Source organism: Crocodylus porosus, unplaced genomic scaffold, assembly GCF_001723895.1.
Source record: "Crocodylus porosus isolate Cpor-Errol unplaced genomic scaffold, CroPor_comp1, whole genome shotgun sequence".
Classification (NCBI taxonomy): Eukaryota; Metazoa; Chordata; order Crocodylia; family Crocodylidae; genus Crocodylus; species Crocodylus porosus.
In genome coordinates this window covers 2,637,021-2,662,744 of record NW_017728943.1, presented here as the reverse complement: position 1 = coordinate 2,662,744, position 25,724 = coordinate 2,637,021, and the positions used below count along the sequence as shown (strand labels likewise).

Below are 25,724 nucleotides of genomic sequence, written 5' to 3'. Positions count from 1 at the left end.
ATTGCAGGAATAACCGCATTCAATTCAGAAGTATAACTACTCTTCAACCTCCCCTTAATTGGTAAAGAAGTGGTGATTTTTTCTACCTCAAGCAACAGGAGCAACTGACCTCTAAGTAACTGCAACCTCTAAACTGAGGCATGGGACCTTTTAGTAACCAGGGGAAACGGGTACTTGACATAGTATTTTGAGTTACCAGAATACTGGCTGAATGGGAACAAATTAGCCACCCTTAACTCTCAATTCTTCCAACTGGAAACAATCTTTATTGACTGGCTCCAGCAGAAATAATTTCAGTTGAATGGGTCAGGCAAACTGCATCCATCTGGAGAGGAAGCCACTCATTGGGAATGTGGCTTCTCCAATATACAAGAAAGCACCCAGAATGCCCATCATTCAAGGGCACTGCCAACTCACTCCAAGTACTGGATTCAAACTGGGACACATGGCCTCAGAACTGGGGGAAAGGGGAAAACAGTCCTTACAATTTAAAACATTATGTTTCAAAGTAATTTCTGCCAACAGGCTATATAAAACAGAAGTCTTATGTGCTAACTGCTAAAACTGGGGGTAAGTGAAAGAGATAAGGTTGAGTATTCAGGGAAGCAGGGCAGGAGGTCTAACAGGGCTCAGGTAGGGCCCCAAAACACACTGCTGGCCAAAAGAATCAGATTTCACACGTAGGGGTGCATTTACACCTTGAGCAGGATAATCTTGGACAAGTACTCAAAGACCTCCTGTTTGCTTTTTGCCTTGCTGCTGCAACCTGAGCAGAACTGGTCTTTTTCCTAACTCTGTTTACTTGCTCCCTGAACAGCTGCAGTTAGTTCAGAACACAGCAATACAAATGAACAACTCAAAGTAGGTCTTTCTGTGTACATGACTTTGTATTTGTCAACAGTGAATTCCCTGTGCCGTCACACGTCCATTCACCTAATTAATCTGCTTTGCCTTAAATATGCTTGTATAAAATGTTAAGCCTTTTGCAAATTTTACTTACTCCTTTTCAAGATCCTATATTGTATTATGCTTCAGTCCTAACATTAAACTTTGGGATACCTCACTGTTACACTTTTGCCATACTGAAAAATTACCTACCATTTTTTTTTTTAACCTCTATGCCAAATTTTCTGACCCCACATCTGAGCACCAGTGAGAAATTTTTCAAAACAGCTTTATGACAGTCCAATGAAAATGGGCTATTATACTGATGCTCAAAGACCTGCTAGCTGATTAAAGGCATGTTTTCCTTTTACTTAAGCTATGCTGGTTTGGGTCTCACAGTCATGTCTTTTTTTTTTTTTTTTTCAAATTAAAACTTGATTTCTAATCAATTTACCTGATACTGAAGAAAGACTTGCTCGCCAGTAATTGCCAGGAACAAACCCACTGCTTCTTTAAAAGAATAAAGTAGGTTCAATCTCCAGTTAGACAGTCACTAATTTAATAAGAAACTGCATATTTTTGTTAGGAGTTCAGCCACTTCATCCTTCAGTTCTTTCAGCACTCACCTGGGTACAGCACCTGGGTCTGGAAACTAATGGCCTTTAAATTTATCAATGTACTCTAGTACCTCTTCCTTTTGACACTTCTGCCTCTGAAAATGACAGCAGAGCTGGAGTAGTTGTTTCCCCACCACCCACTGTGGTGAATCAATTGCCTCTATACTATGCTTAAAATGATGCTATCGTCCATGGAACTTCTGCAAGCACCAGTGGTCTGATTTTCAGCTGGTATTCACAAGGCAGACAGGGACTTTCCTCACAGTACAACACATGGGTCCTGGGAGATCAGCAGTCAAGTCCTGCGTGACTGCTACCATCTCTTACACAGCAACCTAAGGCAGCACTGGATAAAATTTAAAATACATGGCTTACAAGTTCCACAATCCTAAAAGTTCTGTGGATGCTCTAGATGGCTGCTTGATGCCTGATCCCAAAAGTGCCTGATATGGCTTGTGCCCTCCTTCCCCAGGCACAGAAAAGAAAGATGATGTTGTCAGTAGAGGAGGGAGAGAGAGGGGGTGGGATAAGAAGCTGCAAACTTCCTTAAAGACCCTCGTGCTCTCAGTAATGGAAAGGACACGTGTGCACAGACACAGTACAGATTTGGTTTTGGCAGTGTGTGTAGAAAAAAGTACAGCAGATGAGCTCATGCACTCACTAGAACCAAACCGTGCCCACAAAAGGCTTGGCAAATTTACTATTGAACTCTGACTCCAATACGTTTTCCTTCTGTATAAGCACCTAGGAAGACTGCATAGCCATGCGCTGAAACACTTTCTGTCCAGAGTCTTTTCCTCCTGCGGTCTCACCTGTGGTTCCTTCAGGAATCTCTACATGGTGCTGAGCTCCAGTCCCATCCTCATGTTCTCCTTCTTCCACTAGTGGTGCTGTAGCATCTGAAAAACAGTGCAGCTTTCATGCGGCCAGGCTGCAATAAGAACCTTTGGGATGTCCACGCACTGAGAAAAAGCACTGGAGAACACGTCAGTACTAGGAAACTGAATCCTCTGAGTTGATCAATCACTTGGCTTCCTTCTTATTAGGTGAATGGGATGAAATTAATACTTGCCATGGAAGATCAAATGCAAGCAGGAAGCCTGTACATGCTGCTTGCCTCCTGTGTGAGAGACTTACCTGCCAACATTTTTGCTACAAACACTCACTTTTTAAAATAAGCAGAACAGGAAGATAAGCAATACCTGGTATGCAAACAAAGCAACACTGCCTGCAGAAAGGTGACTCTTGGTGCTGAGCCGATGTCAACAACCCCTAGTCAGATGTTTTATTAAAACCTTCCTGCATCATTAGCTGGCCACTTCAATTAGACTGCCCAAGAATTCATCTCTACCTGGGTTTTCTCACCCTGCAAGCTTCTCAGTAGTTTTCAGACAGCCAATAGACAGATGGTCTTTTTTCCCCACAAACACATAATTTCCTCATCATAATAACATTTTTGATACACAAGACAGACAATATCCAGTCCTGAATCAGCAAGAGCTTTTAACTGACCAATGTCTTGAAACACCGAGGCTGGAAAGAACAACCTGATCACAACAGAGTGCCAGCTCACATTTCTAAGAGAACAGCACTTCGACAGGTCCTGAGACAACAGAATTTAAAAGTACAACCCCCCTATTCATAGTGAAACATCTTTTCAGATGAAGTCTAGAATAGGGGTAGGCAACCCCCAGCACAGGTACCAGAGCATGGCATGCAAAGGCATTTTGTTTGGCAAATGCATCAAGGTGCAGATGGCAGGGAAGGGGCGATGGCTATGCTACTACAAGGACTGGGCCTCTTGCGGCTCACCCACCATCTGCCCCTTGCACATGAACATCTTACAAGTTGAGGTTACAGTATTTTGGGCACTCTGCCGTTGTCAAGCCCTGATCTAGAAACTAGCTTGCTCTCCTCCTGAGGTTTGCAACAGGTGAATACTTGCTATTATGTTAGCCAAGTGTTACAGACAGAGATATGAAAAAGTCAATCAATTAAAATTTACTTATGAAGTCTTCAACATTTCTTATTTAGGTTCTCTGTAAAAATGTGGCCTCAACACAATGCACACAGGAGCAACATAATCCAACTCTCATTCATGTCAACAAAAACTTTGTTATTTCACCTCAACTTGTTAGGTTATGTTTTCTAGTTATTCTGCACATTAAAAAAGCAGTGCTCTCATCCTGATTAGGTTGTACAGCCAAGTATGCAGACACATGAGCAAACCCATCAGTAAACTATAGCTCCTCCTGGGCTAGAAAGCAGTATTCAGGATGGCAAAAGGAAAATTTTGGTTGTGTAAGCTACTGTAAACCTCTGCCCTTCAGGAGAACGCACCTTGGGACAGCACTCATCTGTCCCAAGCTAGCAGGTGCCCTGGAGGCCAGGTCTAGTCCAAAAATGTCTCCAGAGAACAAACCACTGGGAACTTCCACCATTAATCAGTAACAGTTTGCACCAATCTATACCTCCTCTCATCCAAAGGTCTCAAAACCTTTTGAAGTGCATCATCCCATTTTACAGAAAGGACCCTACGGAAAAGCTAGGCGAAGGAACTTGAGGAAGTCATCAGTAGAGCCAGGACGTAAAGCTTGATCTCCACACTCCAGTGATGCTGCCAGGTGGCCTCCCTCAATCTCATTTCTATTGTTCAAGCTGACTCACTAAAAATCTTTGTAGGCTCTCGCCCCACTATCAATGCTGCACTTGAAATGTCTGCAGAGGACTACAGACTGCTGTTAGCTCTGGCTAGCCTTCAGCTCCCTTCCTCTGATTGTTCAGAAATGCTGAATTGAAAGGAATAACCCAGCACATGCACTGACATTCTACCAGCAAACAGATAAAACTATGAAGCAGATAGCAGCTTCCCTCCTCTTCATAAGGGCAGAAAGCCCATGGAGACAACCAAGATCATCATGCTACCTCTCAGTTGGATCCAAATGGAAAGTGGCTGGAGTAAGACAGAGTACTGTGTGCTGGGAGCACAGTCTCCACAGGCCAAATTTGTTTGTGTAACAAAGCAACTCAGACGTGCAACCTTGGGCAGGAAGACAAGTCTGTCTAGTGTTCAAACTGCTCAGATGCTTGCAGTGGGAGAAAATTCCTGACAGATAACCTGGACCTAGTGTCGAACAGAGGATAGATGGCTTGGAATATTGTTCATCTCCTTGTTCAGTTCTTGTCTGCGTAAATATCTATCTGAAATGGAAGCAAAGAAATCATAGAAAATTAGGGATGGAAGGGACCTCAGGAGGCCATCTAGTGCAACCCCTGCTCAAAGCAGGACTGTCCCCAACAAGATCATCCCAGGCAAGGCTTTGTCTATCCGGGTCTTAAAAACCTCCAAAGACGGAGATTCCACAACCTCTCTGGGTAACCTGTCCCAGGGCTTTACTACCCTGCTAGTAAGAACGCTTTTACTGATATCTAGCTGAACTTCCCTTGCTTGAGATAACTGCTCCTTGTTCTGTCACCTGCCACCACTGAGCACAATCTAGCTCCATCCTCTTTGGAACCATCCTTCAAGTAGTTGAAGGCTGCTATTAAATCCCCTCTCAAGTCTTCTCTCCTCTAGACTAAATAAGCCTAGTTTCCTCAGCCTGTCCTCAGAAATCACGTGCCCTAGCCCTCTCACCATTTTCATTGCCCTCCACTGAATTCTCGCCAACTTGTTCATAGGTGACTGATAGAGGGGGCATAGCTGGCCACTTCAATTAGATCCCCTGACAGTGCTATGCTCGCCATCATCTGTGGGTGTTCAACGTGCCCCACCTCCCAACAGGGCTGTCCCTGCTGCCGACAGCAGTGTCTACGGGAGGTCGCCAACTCCACCCCCACCGCCAACTTCTGTGGGTGCCCCCCCAGACTCAGTAGGCACTAGTCACTCATGAACTTGTCCACGTCCTTTCTGTAGTGGGGGGCCCAAAACTGGACACAGTACTCCAGATGTGGCGTCACCAGCGCTGAATAGAGAGGAATAATTATTTCCCTTGATCTGCTGCCAACACTCCTACCAATGCAGCCCAGTATGTCATTAGCCTTCTTGACAACAAGGGCACACTGTTGGCCCATATTCATCTTACTGTCCACTATAACCCCTACATCTTTTTCTGCACAGCTGCTGCTTAGCCAGTCAGTCCACTGGTGCATGGGACTGTTCTGTCCTAAGTGCAGGACTTTGCATTTGGCCTGGTTGAGCTTCATGAGATTTCTTTTGGTCCAATCCTCCAATTTGTTTTGTCTTATCTACTACTCCCCCCAGCTTGGTGTCATCTACAAGCTTGCTGTGGGTGCACTCTATCCCATCTTCCAAGTCACTGATGAAAATACTGAACAACACTGGCCATAGGACTGACCCCTGGGGCACTCCACTTGATACCAGCTGCTAACTAGACACCAAGCCATCGACTGCTACCCTCTGAGCCTGCCGATCCAGGCACTTTTCTATCCACGTTACAGTCCATTCATCCAACCTGTACCTCCTTAACTTGTTTGCGAGAATGGTGTGGGAGACCATATCAAAAGCCTTGCTAAAGTCAAAGTATCACATCCACTGGTCTCTCCACTTCCACAGAGCCAGTCATCTCATCAGGGAAGGCCATCATGTTGGTCAGGCATGACTTATCCTTGGTGAATCCATGCTGTCCGTTTCTAATCACCTTCTCCTCCAAATGTTTAGAAATGGCTTCCTTGAGGATCTGCTGCATGATTTTTCCAGGGACTGAGATGAAGCTGACTGGTCTGTAGTTGCCTGGATCCTCCTCCTTCCCTTTCTTAATGATGGGCACTATATTTGCCCTTTTCCAATTGTCCTCTCCTGTTCACCATGAGTTTTCAAAGATGACGGCCAGAGGCTCTGCAATTACATCAGCCAACTCTCTCAGCACCTTTGGATGCATCCCATCTGGCCCCATGGACTTGTATATGTCCAGTTCTTTTCTAAATAGTCCCTAACCTGTTCTTTTGATACTGTTGGATGCTACTGCCAAGTGCGGTAGTCTGGGAGCTGACCTTGTCTGTGAAGACTGGGGTGAAAAAGGCATTAAGTACTTCAGTCTTTTCCTCATCCTTTGTCACAAGGTTGCCTCCGCAGTTTAGTAAAAGGAAAAGCTGGTTGTACTTTCCCTAATCCTCCTTGCTACTGATATGCTTGGAGAAATCCTTGTTACCCTTCATGTCTCTTGCTAGCTGCAAATCCAGTTGCACTTTAGCCTTCCTGACTTCATCCCTGCAAGCCTGAGCTCTATCCACTTATTACAAGCTTCCTTTCTGTAATTTAGTTCACAGAAGAATTCCCTGCTAAGCCAAACTGGTCTTCTGCCACACTTGCTACTCTTCCTGCACACTGGGATAGTTTGTTCCTGTACCATCAGTAAGGTTTCTTTAAAGTACAGCCAGCTCTCCTGGACTCCTCTCCTCCTCAGACTGGCTTCCTAGGGGATCCTGCCCATGAGTTCCCTGAGTGAGTCAGTCTGCTTTTCTGAAGTCCAAGATCCTTACTCAGTTGCTCTCCTTCCTTCCTTTCCTCAGGAGCCTGAACTCAATTGTCTCATAGTCACTGCTGCCCAAGTTGCCATCCACTACTACATTCACCATCAAGTCTTCCCTGTTTGAGAGCAGGAGATCAAGAAGAGCACAGCTTCTAGTTGGTCACTCCAGCACTTGCACCAGGAAGTTGTCCCCAACAGTCTCCAAAAACTTCCTGGATTGCCTGTGCACTGCTGTATTGGTCTCCCAACAGATGTCAAGGTGACTGAAGTTCCCCATGAGAACCAGAGCCTGTGATCAGGTAACTTATGCTAGCTGTTTTAAGAAAGCCTCATCCACCATAACCTCCTGGTTCTGTTGTCTATAGCAGACCCCCACCATGACATCACCCTTGTTGCTCTCCCCTTTGACTCTAACCCAGATACTTTCAACTGCCCTATCTCCAGTTTCATACTGGAGCTCTGAACAATCCTACAGCTCTTTGACATAAAGTTCAATTCCTCTTCCTCTTTTCCCCCACTTGTCTTTCCTGAACTGTTTGTACCCATCCATGACAGTGCTCCACACATGTAAGCTATCCCACCAAGTCTCTGTTACTCCAATCACATCATTGTTCTGTGACTTAAAGGACTTCCAATTCTTCCTGCTTGTTTCCCAGGCTCCATGCACTCATGTACAAACACCTGAAGTAACTAGCTGATTGCCTTACTTTCTCAGGAAGAATGAAAACACCTCCCACTGCCCACTCCTGCTTGCACTTCGTCCAGGTCATCCACTTCCCCACTTACCTCAGATCTTTGGTCTCCACCCCCTGGCAAACTTAGTTTAAACCCTTCCTCACTAGGTTAAAGAGTCTGTGAAGATGTTCTTCCCCCTGTCAGGTGGATCTCTTCTCTTCCTAGCAAACCTTCTTCCTGGAACATCATCCTGTGGTCAAAGAAGCCAAAGCCCTGCTGGCAACACCATCTGTGCAGCTATGCATTAATCTACAGGATGCATCTGCTCCTGCCCAGGCCCTTCACCTTGACCAGAAGAATAGAGGAGAACACCATATGTACCCCCCGTCCTCTTCACCCTTGGACACAGGCTCCTATAGTTCCTTTTGATCTGCTTAGGGTCTCCCCCAGCAGTATCACTGGTGCCGCTTGGATGAGCAGCATGGGGTGGTAGTTAGAGGGCTGGATGAACCTTGGTAATCCCTCCAGGACATCTTGGATTCAGGCTTCAGGCAAGCAGGAGACCTCTCAAGACAACAGGTCAGGCTGGCAGATGGATGCCTTCATTCCCCAAGGAAGGGGGACTCCAACCACCAGCACTGTTGCTTCTTCTTGGTGACAGTGGTCTCAGTCCTTCCCACCTTGGTGAGGCCTTGCCTGTCCTCCTCCACCCATGGAACATGCTCTTCCTCCTCTGTTGCTAGGGCTCCATACCTGTTCTCCAAGCAAACTGCTGCAGGTGGAAATTAAAATTTCTGCTTGCTGCCTGAGGTTACAAGCTTCCACCTTCCTACAAGTCCATGTCCTCTCCCTTTCTCTAGCTTATCCTTTGGCAGTCCTTCCTCCACAGTCCAAGAAGTCTCTTTCAGCATTGAACTTGATGAAGTCCTCATGGTGGAGGATGCTTTGCAGCCGCACCACCTCCTCTAGCAGCTCCTCGGCCTGCTCCCTGAGGGACACCACCAGGAGGCACCACTCACATTGCAGATACTCCCCAACCTGGCCGTCACCACAAGGAACCTGCAAGCCGCAGTCTCTGCAGCCCCAAACCAGGACCTGGGTGGAAGCCTCAACAGTGAGCGGTCCTGCCTGGACAGACACCTCACAGGTACAAGCAGAGGCAGCGGCAGTGTCTCCGGCATTGCAATGACCTCCAGCCATTTCGCTGGGTCTGTCAATCTGCTGCCTCTCTCTTGCTGCCTTTCTTCCAAACAAACCTTCCTTAGCCTGTAAGCTGGCCTGTTTACTGCTCCTTGGTCCCAAAAGGTTCCTTTTTCTCTGTTTCCTCTCACCAAGCTTAAAGGCTCCCCTTCAAAGAGGCAAACTGACCTGTGAACTGCTTGCAAACTACTCCCCCTGTTTGTTCATATGCATAGGTTTGATACAAATTCAGTTTTTCCCAGTTGGATACAGGGTCTTCCACCAGGAAGAGGAAACTGGGAAGGTCAGACATTTCTTAATGAGTTTCTGGAGTCTGAGTGTCTAGGCTAGATTCTGTGCTGCTTTGTGAGCTGTTCAATAATGACTCCTGAATGTTTGCTTAATGTCCATTAAAATTAACAGGAAGTTGCAAATAACAGTCAGTAGAGAAGAAATGACCCCTTCAAGATGGGCTTCACTCAGTCAGTGCCACTAGGCACATTGGTTTACAAATTCTTGAATGGGTAGATGAAACAGGAATCAATCCTCTAGGGGTGTCTGAATAACAATTCTCATGTGCCATTATCTAATTAATGAAAACCACTTATCCAGCAGCACAGGCACACAAGACGTCCAGGCCTCTGCAGGAACCCCCTCAGAACATGGATGTTCTAAACAATGCGCAGAAAGGGCACCAAAACTACAGAGAAGGGCAACAACGATGTTCTGGGTACAAGGAGACTTTCAAATGAGAAGAGACTAAAAAAAGCTAGGATTTTTCAGCTTAGAGTAAAGAAAACCAAGGGAGAGAGACTTCTATAAAATAATGAATGGTATGGAGAATGTAAATAGGGATTTAGTATATACCATCTGTTACAAGACCAGAACTAAGCAACATACACTGAAGTATTTGGGAACCAGGTTTAAACCTAATTTAAAAAAGCTTTTTTTACCCAGTGTATAATGAATTTATTAAACTCACCGTTCACAGGATGCTAGAGGCTGAAAAATTAAACAGGTTCAAAAGAAGATTGGATAGTCATGCAGGAGAAGTCCATCACTAGATACTAAACTCTATAAGGTATGGATGCAAGCTCCAAATTAGGATTTCCTAGGAAGCTATAGGGGGAAAAGGCCAGGGAACAGGATCAGTCTGGACAGCCCCTATGTAAACACTCTTCCCCTTAGCATCCCCTCTGTGTCACTGCAAGAGGCTGGGCTAGATAGACCTGTGGTTTGAAACCAGTCTGGCATCTTTTATTATGGTTCCAAAGCAGTAAGTCAAGGAGCTCCCACCTTCCGTAGTTGGGGTACTCTTAGCATCAGAGGTCTCAGAAACCGGCTCATCCGATCCGTCATCAACTGGTATCTGGAGGGGATACCCTGGAAAACATACACTAAGCACTTAGAACACATCCATCATGGGCAGTCACATAACTTAACTCCACCTATTTTCATTTCTGCATCAGAAAAGAAGGGCGCCTATAGCTGGCAGTTATAGGGTACATTAAGAAAGTTGTACACAAAAATGTTAAAAAACTGTCAGCTATAAAAATCAGTGGTATCACCACAAAAGGCAAGCAAAAGAGATTAAAAGCAACAAATCTATTGCATGGGACATCCAGAAGCAGCAAAAGCATGGCTCCAAAAAAAGAATAAAGCTGGGAGGGGAGGGTGAATCTTTCTTTAGAGACCCAGGCAGCAAAGATGTCAGACTGACACCGCAGTTGGAGAGTAACTACTGCTTGCTCTGACAGTTCCACTGCATGGCAGGCTCTGAGCAGACTGCTAAATTCATTGCTAGCTTTTTTTCTATTACTGGTATTTCTAATCAATGCAACCAAGCCAAGCCCTGGGAAAGAAATAAGCTCTCCACATGGATTATGTTGGGCTTTGGTTATAAGGAGACACCTTTCAGAATGCCAGAGCACCCTCTGCAAGGAGCATGAGCAAATAAAATGAGAGAGATGGAGAGAATGACTTGTAGAGAAAGACTGAAATTAATGCAAGCGGGATCCCTTGTGCAAGGTGTGCGATATGATCCTGACAGAGGTTGCTGACTTGAAAAGGGGCTTGGAAGGAAAACAGTCCTTGAAATAGGCCATGGACCCCTTCAAGAACTCATCTGCCTGACAGCCTGCACCTGTATCTATATCTGTCAGAGGACAGAAAACTGTTCCAGCGCTCACTTGTTTTACCGCTGGCATCAACAGTCTTGCCAGACTGGCTTCCCCCCATAATTATCTGGGGCTCTGAGCTGGACTATTAAATATGGAGAAAAATGTGTCTTGAAAATGCAGGGTTAAACTGTCCTGCAAAGTGAGCCCTTGTGGAGCAGTTTCCACCCATCTACCCCCAAGCAAACATACCGTATTCATTTCCAGCACCCTGACCATTTGGCTCAGTTCCCCTACTGTTCTAGCCAAGGGAGGAGAGCAGTCCATGGACAGCACCCTTGGACAGCACTTTTACAGCAATGCAGTGTTATATCTTTACAGTCCATTCAGCTGACTGAGGCATACAGAAATGCACCTCAGCAAAGCTACTGCAATGTGACCATACCACACAGCTGCTCAGCAAGTGATGAACAACACTTCCAAAGAACAAGTGAAGGGGGTTGAGGGAAGCCTTGTGAGGGTCAAGCAACAGGAGGGAGGTGGAAAGGACAGAGGCTGACTGGTTAGGCAGAGTAAAGGACAGAGAAAGGCATCTGAGATGATCCATTTAAAATGGATCACGCTTTAGGGGAGAAGCAGGAGGGCGAGAAAGGCAGGATGGCAGATAGCAGATCAGGCTTTCACCTAAAGAAAAAGCTCACTGGCTGACAAACAGAGTGTTTGGAGGCCAGGGGCTCTCCGCTCCTCATTCAGTCCCAGCTAATACGATTCGAGATCCACCATACATAGGGTAAGCATATTATTTTTTAAGGAAATCTGGGACACTGCATGTTGCCCCCAGGCCAATCCCTGCCCCAGGCAAGGGGAGCAGTGCCCAGCCCAGCCCACCCCCCTGCCACTGTTTAGGAAGGTGCCAAAGTGAACCAAATACAAGTTTTCCCAGGGCACCATGAACACATGTCCACGCGCACAAACACACACACACACACATGTGTATGCATGCATGCAAGCAGCCCATGCCTGCAGCAGTGCTCTCCCTCCACCCTGCCCCACCCTGGTCTATACCCACCCCAGGCAGAAGGAGCAGTGCCCAGCCCAACCCAGCCTCCACCTCCAGCTGCTGCTCAGGGCCAAGCTGGGTCAGGCAGTGTTGGCAGGGTGGCATCAATCTGGGACTTTTCCCAGATCTAGCTGTGGCAGCAGAGTTCTGCTTATTTGCTATGATTTGGAACTGACTTGGCCTGGAACACGAAATATATTAATTAAAAAAAAAAAAAGCAGGGGCTGGAATTCCTGGTTAACAGAGTCCTACTCCTCTGCTAACTAATTCCCTGCATGACCAAGGGGAGCTGAACTTGCATTCGTATTTCTGTGCTTCTGTCTCTGTCTCCCCCTCCCCCTGCCAGGAGAAGAGAATACTTACCCCTGCCTCCCAGTGGGTGGTGAGGATTCATTACTTGATACCTGTGCAGCCCTCTGAAATCCACTGATCAATGATGGCATAGACATGCATGTTGCTAGTCCTAATCCAGTCTCAGATGTATTTGCCAATCACCAGCAGACACAGAGGCCAACAAGGCTGTTAGCCAAATAGAGGTCTTCTGACAGTCTACCCTTTTATGAAGCTATTCCCATGTCAGAGGTGACCCAGAAGCCTGGTCCCTAACACCAGCAGCGTTTCACTTGTACATGACTCAAAGCTTTGCACTGCTTTTTTTCAGCATTTTCAGGTCCTGAGATAAAACACAGCAGTAAGGGAAATACTGCAAAGCGCATCATGGGCTTCCCCTTGCAATCTTCTCTTTTAGATTTCACAAGATGATGTACAAAGAGCTGTTAGTTTAAACACCTCTAATGAAAACACTATCTGATCTCTTGGGCACACAGGGGATTATGTTCTTAGTTCAATAAGACTTGCTGTGAAATGCTCGTCTCTCCAAAGCAGCTCAAATCAAAAGGGCAAAGCAAGGTATTATATGCGGCAGTTTCAATCTAGAGGCTGGAGGGGTATCTGGCACGGTGTGTCACACGGGGATGTGGCAGATGCATTTCTGTCACAGCTTAGGGACTTCAAGGACTGATCCTGTCTCTACTGGGGAAACATCCCACTATCCCTCTTCCTTAAGGCCCTCCCAGCTGGCCAATGACTTTTTATCATCTAAGACATGAATCCCTCATGCACACCACCGAGGCTCAGACCTTTCCACTCCCACCCTTATCTCCAGTGTTCACCTGATACTTGGTAGTCTCTCTGGAGACTAAAATCTGCCTCTCCCCTCTTCTAATGGCTACAGTGGCACAATCATCAACAAAGCCCTTATATACAAGGCTTGGGAAAAGTCTCTTTTCATCTCCTTTAAAATTTCTAAGCAGCTTTTTCTTTTCCTGCAAGCAACTGTATTCTTTTGTAATTTCACACACTCATGCAGAGTACAGACTCCAGCTTCTTTTCTTCTTTGGAAATGTATCTCTGAACACAAGTGAGCTTCAAGGCAGCCTTTTACAGTACATTACACTCTGAAAAGGGACCAGCAGTGACCAGGCAGGAACTGCAAGACTTATTCCCACAAACGTGCTCAAAATTGGAAAAAAGAAAAGGTCCCTTTACTGCTGGCACCAGAAATGAAGCTTGTTTTTAACTTCTTCTCTCTTAGAGCATGACCTATATTAAACAATCTTTGCTGGGGACAACGTACAAAGCCAGTTCTGTCTCCTGTAGCTGAAATGACACAGCAGTGTGTGTGAGCCTCAGTATATAAAGCACAGAGGACTCGAGACCCCATGCCCCACTCAGTAATTCCTGCAAGGAGGCCATCACTTTGCTTTAAGCAACAAGAGTATCTGCACAAACAACTACGATTAACAGATTTACTGGCAAATAACATAACCTAAATAGTTCGCAGAAGGGCCTCTTTTTTGGCTAGCATTTCAATGATACAGGTACACTCTCTGGGGCCAACTCCACTGGCAACCTCACCCATTCACTCTGCAGTATCCTTGCCCAGTTGTGCCTTCCTCATTCTTCTGGATCAAAGTAACCGGTCTGCGGGGAAGGCCCTTCTCCCATCCCCCATGCTTCCCCCTACCCAGTAAGGCTCACCTGATGAGATCTGCTTATCTTGGCTCAACGAATGGTCATCCATCATACTGAAATCTTGACGTGGCTCAGCCATCTTGTTGCCAAAGTTCTCTAAGAGGGAAAAAGTTTAACACCATTAGACAAAACCTAATGCAATGCAACTTTGTCTGCACTCCAGTGGGTACTCTTCTGGCTACTACTGCTCTCTGGTACATTTTTGGTTTATCATTCTTAATCCCAAGAAAACAATTTTGAGGGGGGATAAAAATATCCCCTACCAAGCAATCATCTGGCCAACAATAAGCAGCTGCCTTTTGGGCTACTACAAGATGAATTCATTTATTCTCTTTTTCCAATGAGACTTGAAAGCATGCCATCGTGACTAGAGACAGGTGACAGCTCAAGATATGTACTGAAGAAGGTGGTCCTGAAAACTGAGGGATATACAGTACTACTTATTAAGGCCCATGTGGTTTTATTAAACACTCTTGTCAGAATATTGTAAAGTCAGTAGCTCCAAGCCCCTATTAGGAGCAAGTTTTGTCCACAGCCTTTCCATTTACCAGGATAGCAGCCAAAAAAGGACACATTTCAAGATTTCAGAAGAGAATCTGGAAGCCAGTCTTAGATAAACCCAAATGTATTAAGCTGTAGGCTAGAAAACAAATCAGTTGCCAGTTAGAAAGCAACAGAAATTAAAAAAAACAATAACTTCACTTGCAGAAATAAGTCAAGAAGGAAAACGATTTTATGGAAGCAGAAGATAAGTATATGATTTAGGTGACCCAAGTGAAGAATTGACCAGTTTCAGACCAGAAAAAGAAGTCAAAATGCTAAGCCTCAGTCATCCATTTTGTACAACAGACTAAGGACAAAAAGCGAAGGTCTTACCCACTGCAACACTGAAGTTACATTAACAATTTAACAACCTCCAGTAAAAGGGTGTCCTCCACGGATCATATTATTGGCCTATTAGTTTTCACAAGTCTTTGTCTAACAAACTGAAATTCTGTGGGACACTGATTTTTTGTATGTAAATTCTTTAAAATAAAAAACAAAACAGACCTATAGAAAAGGCAAAATAATTATGTGGGGAGTACTTTTCTTGCAGCCTGCTAAAGAATTAGTTCATTAATGCCTGAAAAGCACACTGAGATCCTTAGATATTGAATATTTAGTATACAGTATTTTTATTTCATTGCTTTTAAAGATACAAAAAACATTAAAATCGCTTGTTTTGGGGTATAATTTTCTCCTGTGGCTGAAATCCACATCCCAAACCCCAGAGCTCTTGAATCCTTCTCAGAACCGGATGACCTGAGTCAGCACAGAAGTGTTTGGCAACAAAAATGGCATTAAGGAAGGGACAGGGTACTCAGCCTTGCTTAGAGTATGGGGTTTTTCTGTCACAACCTAAATCATATATTTGCCAATTAAAATAAGAAGCCTTAAATAACCCAGGCACATTAAAGACTCAACAGAACAAATCCAGGGAAGAAAAAATTATGGGACTAACATGCAAAAGATTGAGCAAAGAAGTGTTTGCTGCCAAGATGCAATATTGTTGCAAGGACCAGAGTCCTCTGTTCCCATCTGACATAGGCTGCCCTAAATAAAACCCGTGCTGTTCTATTAAAAAAAAAAAAAAAAAAAGAATCAGCTGGCACAAGGTAAAAAGTGTTTAAAAAAACATAGTTCAGAAAGGAGTGATTTAAGATGGCAACAGAGGACTTAAGTGTATTTGGAAAAGAAATGTAATTAGAATGGATGCTCTTCAGGGCAAGGATATATTTCTAAGCTGTTCAGAACCTAGCACACAGGGCCCTAGTCTACAGCTTGGGCTCCTTGACATGAAAGCAATAGTAATAATGAACACTCCCAGGTTTTGTGTAATGCTGTCTGTGTAGGCCTGGGAAGAAGGACCTCCCAAGCATTTGTGGAACTTTCTGTAAGAAGAAAAGAAACTTTCAGATAAGTCAATATAAACATCTTCCCTTTCTTGGTCCACAGATCTGCACAAACCCAGTGGCTTCCCCCTCCAAAATATTTAAGGATAGGGTGGGGAGGGAGAGGACAGAGTAAGGAGGGAGAAGGAAAACTGTGTGAATCTCTGAGAAGCAGAGACTCCACAGTCAAAAGTTACTGCAAAAGGAAAACAAGTTTTACAACAGATCCATTGGACCCAGGTGCTGACATTATCCAGTTCTGCAGAGCAGAGACCATGTTTCTGCTAATAATTTTGTAATGACAGCAAAAGGGACAACACTGTCAGTCAACTTCATAATAGCTAACATAATTAAATCACTGACACTGCTGTTAATAACCAGCTAAAGCTGTAATCACATGCTTACCACAACCGCAGGGAAGTGAGCTGAAACCAGCAGTAAGAAAATTAGATCACATGGTGTTATGTGTTGGTAGTAAGATTTATAATACTGAGGGAGGGTATATCAAATGTCACTTGTTAAGATCTTTTTACCCAACATTTATTTTCCATATGGAAGATGACTATCCAGTTCACAATTTCTGCTACCAACCGCTGCAACAATCATCTGACTGAACTATACAGAAAAGCTTCAAGAACTTGCATGCAACTTGGAAAGTGATAATCTACAAAAATTGGTATTTGCAGTGGGAAGGACTGGAGTGACCACTTCTTGCATTCAATTTAAAGAGTTTTAGTAGTATTTAGCCCATTTAAAATAACAGCTCATTATCTGGCCACATGAGTGCCCTTTTTCTGGAGCTCAGGGGATCATGTTGATTATATCCTGCCCACAGCTGGCTCCAGTGTGACTATTTATGTGACTGGTGGGCACTTGAGCATTAAAACATAGCATTAATCTGCGGTGTAGCTCACAAAATCAAAATCTGTTGTTTTGAAGGTGAGACTTTGAAATCCAATTCATGAATACTTTTTTTCCCCCCCAACTGTTCTCAATCACAAACAAACACAAAGAAGACATGGGGGGGTGCATTTGCCCCCCACAGCCCTGCCAACATGGCCTCCTTAAGGAGCTCCTATTTCTAGGACTCTGTCTCTGCCACCAGAGAGATCAATCTATAGTCACTACAGTAGATATCTCTGGCAGGGAGAAATGTCTACTAGAAACTGATTTAAGACCCACTAACTCAAGGGTGCTGGACCCTTAAGCTTGCAGGCCAGATCCAGCCCCCAGCACCATGCCATCTGGCCCCTAATGGATCCGTGCAGGCTGTGGTCCTGCATGCTAGATCAGGCAAACAGGGTGGCACAGAGCCTGTTCTCAGTGTGTGGGAGCAGCATGGGGTCCTGGAGCCTGATTTTGGCCAGGTGGGGGATACACAGGACCCAAGGGCCCAATCCCAGTGCGCGGGGTCCAATCCAGCCTGCAGACTGGCTTCACGTCATTCATCTGGCCCATAGGGCCAGAACTGTGAGCACCACTACGCTAACTCATTTCACTTAGTAACCACAGATGTTAGGAGTTTCCCACTATACCCAAATTACTGAGTTGGAGATGAAAAGGCTGGCATATAACTGCACCAGTTCTCAAATCATTCTACATGGACATTCAGCAGCTCCACCTCCATTACAGCAGCCCCACGCTGCTGAGGAGGATGAGAGCCTTGGAGATGGAAGGCATCAAGCTGGGAAGGAAGGAAACTATTCCTTAGATGAGACCTACCTTCCAGCTAATCTCATAGTATTCCTCTTGCACCAAAGACACTTCTCCAAGGCAGCGGACCCCACCCCCCCAGCACAGGAAGCGGCAGGTGGTGGTATTGGGCAATTTGATTATTAGGCACATACATAACTGGGTTTGTGACATCTGAAAGGACTATATGGTGACTTGCCTGCCAGGAGCAATGGTAGTAGATCTCATGAGAGATGTAGATCAGCAGCTAGTGAATGCTGGGGAGAAATCAACCAGGCAACAATAAAAAGTATAATTGCTTTTATACTAATGCTAGAAGTCTAAGATCCAAGATGTGGGAACATAAATGCTTAACAGTAAATAATGATATTGACATAATAGCCATCTCAGAAACATGGTGGAATGAGGAAAATCAAAAGGATGCCAAAAAGCCAGGATACAAACTATACAGGAATGACAGAACAAGTCATACTGGTGGGGGGAGTGGCACTCTACATCAAAAAGTACATTGAATCAAATAAGTTAGATTTTTCAACTGATAACACAGGTACCATAATACCTGCTCCTTGGAGCTGGTAGTGGCGTGGGGTGCTGGCAGAGTGGGGACGGAGGGGCAAGCTTCGCCCCTCCCACTCCTGGGAGGTGGCAGCGACGCGGGGGCAGGGATTAAAGTTAGCAAGCTTTTCTCCCCCTTCCATCCCACCCCTGTCATTCTTGACAGGCAATTTGCTAGTCATACACTAAAAGTCAAACATCTACTATAACATATTTTAAGTTTATTATATAAAAATTGTCATGATTTGTGTTTACATACTGTATATAGAGGCAACTTCATAACTCAAAAATAAAGTCTTACTCTTGTATATTGGGGGGGCAATTGGGTATGCTGGGGGGGTGTATATGTGGAGACATTATGGGGGCAGGGTGTGGGCATGTGGCATTTGTGTGGTGTTAGGGAGAGTGGCTGGGTGTGAGGCTTGGATTGAACCTGCTTTTAGATAAAAGCACCAAAAAGCCCCACTGAAGCACCCAATCTATACAGACACTGAGGAACTGGGTCAAAGCAATGTACTGCTTCCTCCAGTGAAGCGCAGTTTTTTGGTTTTTTAACATCTCCAAGTAGCCTCCATGTAGGTAAGTGTAAAATGATGCCCGTGGACAAAAATAACCAAAAACTATACCTCCAGTATGATGGGCTCTACATTAGCTGTTACCACATAGGAAAGAGATCTTGGTGGGAGTCCTTGTAAACAGTTTGCTAAAAACAATGCTCAGCTGCCATCAAAAAGGCAAACAAAATGTTAGGCATTATTAAGAAAGGAACTGTGAACAAAATAGGAAGTGTCAATTATGTCCCTTTATAAATCCTTGGTGCATCCACACCTTGAATACTATGACTAGTTTTGATTCTCACACCTCCAAAAAGGATACAGAAGAACTAGAGAAGGTACAGAGAAGGGCAACAAGGATGATTAGTGGTATGGAGGGGCTTCCATACGAGGAGAGCCTAAAGAGGGTGTTCAGTTTAAAAAACAAACAAACGAGATGCTTGAGGGAGGACATGATAAGGGTTTGCAAAATACTAAATGGAGAAGAGAAAGTTGATGGGGATTTATTATCTCTCACAATACAAGAACTAGGGATCATAAAATAAACCTAGTAGGTAGTAAGTTTAAAACTAGCATAAGGAAGTTCTTTTTCAAAGAGCATGTAATGAAAGTGTGGAACTCATTGCCCCAAGATGCTGTGGAAGCTGACAGTTTAGCCAAATTCAAAAAGGGATTGGACAAATTCTTGGAGGAAAGGTATGTCAGTAGCTATTGAGCATGGGAGTTAGGGACATAGCCTCTGAATCAGAACTTCCTAGATCTTAAATGATGAATGCCAGAATGATAGAGAAACAGTGGAAAAAACCCTGGCCATATACCCTGTTCATTCTCCCTTTCAGCATCCACTCTGTGCATCTGCCACCGTGTGACAGGATACTTGGCAAGATGGACCTACAGTCTGACCCAGGAAATAGCATTTTCTTATGTTCCTCTCCCCTCCTTAGTCCGAGAGAAAGTACGCGCACTTGCGTTATATTTAATTTCCCCCTTTTTTGAAACAGTGACATGTCCCAGATCAGTGGAAAGAGATTAAGGACGGGCTTCACTCCCTCCAACCCAGAGTTTCCCTTTGGTGTTCTATACTGGGCTGCCTAGTGAAAATTAACCTTTCAGAGACCAGGGCATTTGGGAGCTTGTCTAACATCACTCCCAACTATACAGTTGGTCCAATAAAAAAATTACCAAACAAATCATGCTTCTTAAAACTTGTAAGATCAGATAATAGGAGTGAGGGTTCATAGGATTTTCTTGAGGAAAGCAGTCAGATTAGTTAGGATCCTTCACCATATTTCATATCAAACAGTGCAATGGCTAAATGGCGACAGCAAGGAATCAGAAAAGGTGAAGCTCCAAAGACACAAACTGTGGATGGTTTATAGATCATCTGCTGGGCTGCAGAGAGCTGCTGGGTCATGTGATGCCAGCTGGTTCACCTTGCTTCCAGCAGCTACTGCAGGTACCAGCACTCTTTGTAACAAAGAAGAGTCTGGATATTTATCAAGAAGCTATAAGCAAGGAGGAGCTGCCAGCTTAGCAGGAAAAGGAACACTATAGATTCCTAAAGCAGGGGTTGGGGGAAGTTTTTATAGCCCCTGGTGACAATGAGGTCTACCTTATGACAGAATATGACAGCCACACAGTTAAAGAACTAAAAGACTGGTTCATCAGAATTTTAAAAGGTATCAGTTTTCACTTGGGATCAATTTTAGGGACAAGGGATGAAATTACAACTGAGTAAGCAGCAAGAAAAATTGCACTGCCATTTTATTGAGGGGGGAGGGGAGGGAAATGCCTTAAAGCTCCAGCTGTTGAAATCTTGTTATTATTTAAACTTATTGAAAAACTCAAAGAAATGAAAATTCAAAGGGAACGCAAAGAACTGCACAATTTGAACCCTAACATTTCTAAAAGGCAGACAGCAAATAAGAGATGAACCTAAATATTATGATTAGATGCTTTTTGGATGGTAAGAAAGAAGGGTCTCTCCTTCTCCACAGGCAGTAAGCAAGGAGGCTGGTACTCACCTTTCCTAGCATGCACAGAGGGCAGGGAACATGTTCATGCAGCAGCCAAGGTACAGAACTGTATATTCAGTGGAAATAAAGATTGTGCATTTTTTTTGTGCCTCCAAGGCACTGCTACAAAGTGGAAGAGGGGGTAGTGAATGGGGTTGGTTGTTACAGAGTATTATTTTGAAAAGCAAACAGAGAAGTTTCCACCAGACAGGGGCACTTCTCACCAGAGCCACCCATGCCTCTGCTTCTGGGATGTGATCTTTGCAGGGAAGAGTTTAATGGAAAATAAGAGCATAGAGCAGCCTGTCATTTGACCAGGCTATAATATGCCCAGAACAGGTGCAGCATAACCACAGAACATAGTCCCTGAAGATCCCAGCCTGGAACATTAATTGCAAGAAAAAAGTCCATATGGCCATGGTATGAACCAGAGAAATACTGCAGTTCAGTGAATAAGCAGGGGAGAACAATGAACTACACATAATCTTTCAGCAGCGTAGCTGTACCAACAGTACCAGTTCATGGCCTTCATATTTTAAATGTGAAGGCCATGAACTGGTACTATTATACTTGTCAGGAAGTAAAGCAATATTCTTCAGCGTAAAGGAACTGTATGTAGCTCTCATATTACTCTCTCCTTTCTATGTCATTTCTTTCATCACATCAGCTAAAAGCAGTTCTGACCACAGCATGGACACACCAAATGCCTATACATTTTCTGCAACATCATTCCGTCTTTCATTCCTTGAATTCAAACGCACCAACCTCATCTTTGTTCAAAATGCACTTCCGTTCTGGCTGGAAAATTTCACCTTAGCTTTCAGATAAGGGAAAGACTCTAGGCCTAAAATCAAATGGGCTAGAAAGTTACTGGACTCTTCAGTCAGATGCACTTCAGCAAACAAACTGCTTTAGGCCGTGTGGCGCTGAAATCCCTTGTGCATGAGAAACTACACACATTTTGACTTTAAAAGCACACAAATCGCATTCTTAAAACAAGCTTTTCATCTCCTAAACAAGTAATGCAGAGTCCCTTGGGTAAACACTCAATATTCTCTTTTAAAAAACCCCATAAAAATGATAAAACAGTCCTACCTTGGTTTAGTAACGAATAACAGTTCTGCACGTTTTGGCAGCACCCTCTAGGCAGTAGATAACTGAAGAACCCTCTGAAGGGTATTATCTGTGTCCAGCATATCCACTCCTACTAACCAGGCACTTTATCTAAGAACATTTCCCTTTCCCACCCTGCCAGCACTTTAAGACTCTTCAAAATTTTGCATACTTCACAGTTACAAACTGCCTCTCAAGGGAAAGAGACAGTTTTCTGTTAAAGATACGTTTGTTACAAGTTATAGCTATTCCTATATGGAATGCCGAGTATCCTACTGTGGTTCAAAGACTTTTTGGCTAGAAGTATGGGATGGCTATTTTACCCTCCAAGGCTGAAGCCAATCTCTTACGTGAAGCAACCTCTGTCAGATTACTGCAGGCTCCATCACATACCACTTCGTCATCTCCTCTGCATGGACTATGTAGCAAACGCTTCAAAAAGCTAATTTTGAAACATTTGAGAGATGGGGTTTTTATCGTTAAATCTGGTTTCTCTCCCCTTGTGAAGGCCAGTCTGTTAAGTTAGCAGGAATCCAATTCTTCCATCTCCTGAGAGAGAGTAAATTTATAACTATTATTATTTCCTGATGTCACATAAGATCAATTTTGCCATTGATATGGTGGAGGTACGGTTTTATACAAAGAACTTGCAGGACAAGAGCCCCGTATATTTCATTGGAAGGTTCAGAACCTCCTTCCCAGTGATAAAAGGTTACAAGATACTGGCTTGAAACCTGTCCCTGGTCTAGAACTGATTCCTGCTGTTCCCCACTCATCAGACCAGTGCAATTAGGAAGAGAGAAACAGAAATTTTTGACTGTGTCAATGGGAGCAATTTAGAGCTGCCTTAGCATGATATAGCTAACTGCAAGCAGAAGTAGATTAGTCGTCAAAATGCAAGCTAGGGCTGCAAAAATTAAAATGATTCTGCAGGCACAAGAGATGCAACTCTCTCCCACTACATAGCGGGTCCCATTCAGTGCTGTCAAAATGAGGGCATGATTGCATTTTAGCTTCTTTCATTGCTTGAAGTGTCAGACCAGCAGAGACTTCCTATGCCTGAAGAAGGGTGACTGTACCCAAAAGGTTGCTAAGAACTTCTTTTCAACTACTCAGTTGGTTTAATAAAAGATATCACATCTACCAAAAGAAGCTTGCCTACACAAGCTACGCAGAGGAAGGGTGGTCAAGTGATTACAGCACTAACCTAGGAGCTAGGCTTGGGGGCAAGTCCATGGCTCCATTTCTTTGTTGCCTCAGGCAAGTCACTAAGCCTCTCTGCAAAAAGCAATGATAGTACTTCTCTGCCTTGTCAGGGTTAGAGCATAAATACTAAGAGACCAAGGCGCACAGGTACACAACTCATAAACCAAATGTACACAAAAGGCCCATTTTAAAAGCTTCCAACTCTGCTGGGTAAATCCAGGTCTTAATGACACATTCAAAGGCATATCTCAGGAAGGGGCACCATCCTACCAACATTCACTAGAGAGATTCTCCAGTACAAATATTACCAAGTATTGTTTCCCACATTCCTAACTGATAACGAAAAGCTCAGATATTTTTGCCAAAAAATTTCCATGTAATTCCCCTTCAGCGCATATAATATTTCAGCTCAGGAAGTTACATATCTGGAAAGTTGGGACCGACTGAAAACAAGAAGTAATAATTGGGAAGCTATAGCTGTAACACAGCAAACAGCAAATGACGGAAATGAAGTTTCTGGAACACAAATCAGTGAGTACCAAATTAAGCAGCAAACAAGTTTACAACAGGTATCAGGGTCCAGTGAATCATTCAGTTCCATGTCATCTCCTAATTTGGATTAGGAAATCAAAGGGTACCCTAAATCAAACGGTATCCCATATTCCTCTGCTAACTCCTAATCTGTAAACCCACACTGTTGTACCATGTAGTTACAAAGCAGGATACTGTAATACATCATAGCTCCAAGGCAGGATTGGAGAACTACTCAACAAGAACAAATGCCTCTTGTGTTGGGGGAGCAACTGAGAGAAGTTAAAAAAAAAAAGACACACCCAGTTATTCCCTTCTGAAAAATATGGGTTATTAAAGATGACACATACTGTGGGCAAGCTCAACTGTGCTGGAAAGAAATGCTTAAAGTCTTCACCTTTAACTCTGATCCTCTAAGCAGGGAAGAAATAGATCACAACAAAAAGCAGAGATTTCACTACAATCTCCTCTTCCTACCTTCTTCCTTCATCCTCTTTTAAAAACTTGAGAGTCACTATCACATATGCAGGAATGTTCATTCCCATGGAAGACAGGCCAGGAGAATGCAAGAATTCCAGGAACCAGGTTTTATTCCCCAAAAAAGCTTCCTGATCTCAAACACCCCAATTTCACATGATAGGCAATCTTCCCCTGCTAACCTGATCATTATATTTTGGTTTCCACATAGCATTATGATAGACTCAATTAAGCTATTAGCCAATATGAATGCAGGTGACAAAAATATGCCAATACAGCACTCAGCAGCCACATACAATGGCTTTCATGAGTGCTACACTAATAAACAGTGCTGAGCAATAGCCCCAAATACTCAAGTCACCTTTTTATATGCCCAGTGCAAGTCAGCAGAAGAAACTCCCCCATCTCACCTAATGTCCCAAGAAAGGTGAGCCGAAATGACCATAGCTAAAAGGTGAAAGAGTGCAAGTCCACGGCTAATTTCTTTTCTTTAACCTTACCTTTTCCAACTTCAACATGCAACAGCTTACTTAGCCATGTCAGTCTACCTTACTTGTATTAGAAAAAACTTCACTAATCACCCTTCTTTTGGGAGGAAAATGTGAAAAACAACCACCTTCTTTGGAAGGCTACTTGGTAATCTAATTAAAACTCCTTGGTCTCCTCAACACACAATAAGCCAAATCCTAACATAACACAGATGGGAAAGGATCTACTGAGTTATCAATAAGACAGACAAACCACATATGCTGATAGGCCTCAACAGAACAGTGGTGTGATCTTTCCTAGAAAATTAACAGCAACAACTCTTAACTAATGTTACTTCCAGAACTGCAAGTGGCAGCAAAAAGTAAGAGAAAGGCTGACCAGAACCTTTCAATTAAAAAAGCAGTTGATTAAATTAGGAATAACTTTTAAGATAGTGTTGCAGGGCACTTAAGTGCTTGCTCCTGAAAGAGCAGAAGCTGCCTGGGGAGAGCCCGAGGAGCCAGACAGGAGCCCAGGATCAGGTTGCCATGGCAGCTAGCTAACGGGGAAATTAGCCTGCACCTGCACCTGGTCAGCTGCCCGGAAGGGCAGAGCCCTGGGCCCATATAAACCCCAGGACAGGGACTAGGGTGGTCAGTTCTTTGCTAGTGGCCAAGGGAGAAGGAGCCCTTCTAGAGCAAGTGAAGGAAAGAGGCCTAAGTTCTGCTCCAGGTAATGTAAAAGGGGGCCAAGCAAACCTTATGTAGCTTGTGTTATGTTATAGCCCATGGGCCTATGTTTTGTTTGCTGTTTTATATGACTGGTGGTTTGGGTGAGGCTATTTGGGGAAGGAAGCCTCACTAGGGACCCCTAGTGCCAGAGAGGGTGTGGCACTTGGGGGGCACAGACCGCAGTGCAGAGATGGGGCTGCAGAGAACCCAGGAGGACAAGGGGCCAAACTATAACAAGGCCTAGGCAAGGCATGCCAGTACCATCTGCAAGGCTTAGGGTATGGTAAAAGAGTGGCTGAAACCACACACAGCCCATAAGGCTAGGGTGTTCCTGAAACACCCATTGTGAAATGGGACCTACAAAGGGTCTGGGAACCCATAGGGTTCAGAAA

At 44.2% G+C, this 25,724-nt stretch overlaps 1 protein-coding gene across 4 annotated transcripts in view; it reads right to left on the bottom strand.

The window, feature by feature from the left end:
• The window catches only part of MAPT (microtubule associated protein tau), a 60,979-nt gene extending 36,719 nt beyond the window's left edge, over nucleotides 1-24,260 (bottom strand). Inside the window, exons 1-4 of one of the 4 annotated variants that reach the window (XM_019548453.1) lie at nucleotides 24,134-24,260; nucleotides 14,066-14,155; nucleotides 10,145-10,231; nucleotides 2,315-2,401 (exon numbers count right to left, since the gene is read on the bottom strand). In XM_019548453.1, the coding sequence (XP_019403998.1) occupies nucleotides 2,315-2,401; nucleotides 10,145-10,231; nucleotides 14,066-14,155; nucleotides 24,134-24,146 (277 nt within the window). In that variant the 5' untranslated portion in view covers nucleotides 24,147-24,260. Of the gene's footprint in view, nucleotides 1-2,314; nucleotides 2,402-10,144; nucleotides 10,232-14,065; nucleotides 14,156-21,901; nucleotides 21,992-23,126; nucleotides 23,209-24,133 lie in introns of those variants that run through there. The other 3 variants (XM_019548455.1, XM_019548454.1, XM_019548456.1) reach the window with 3 other exon arrangements.
• Nucleotides 24,261-25,724: the final 1,464 nt, after the last annotated feature.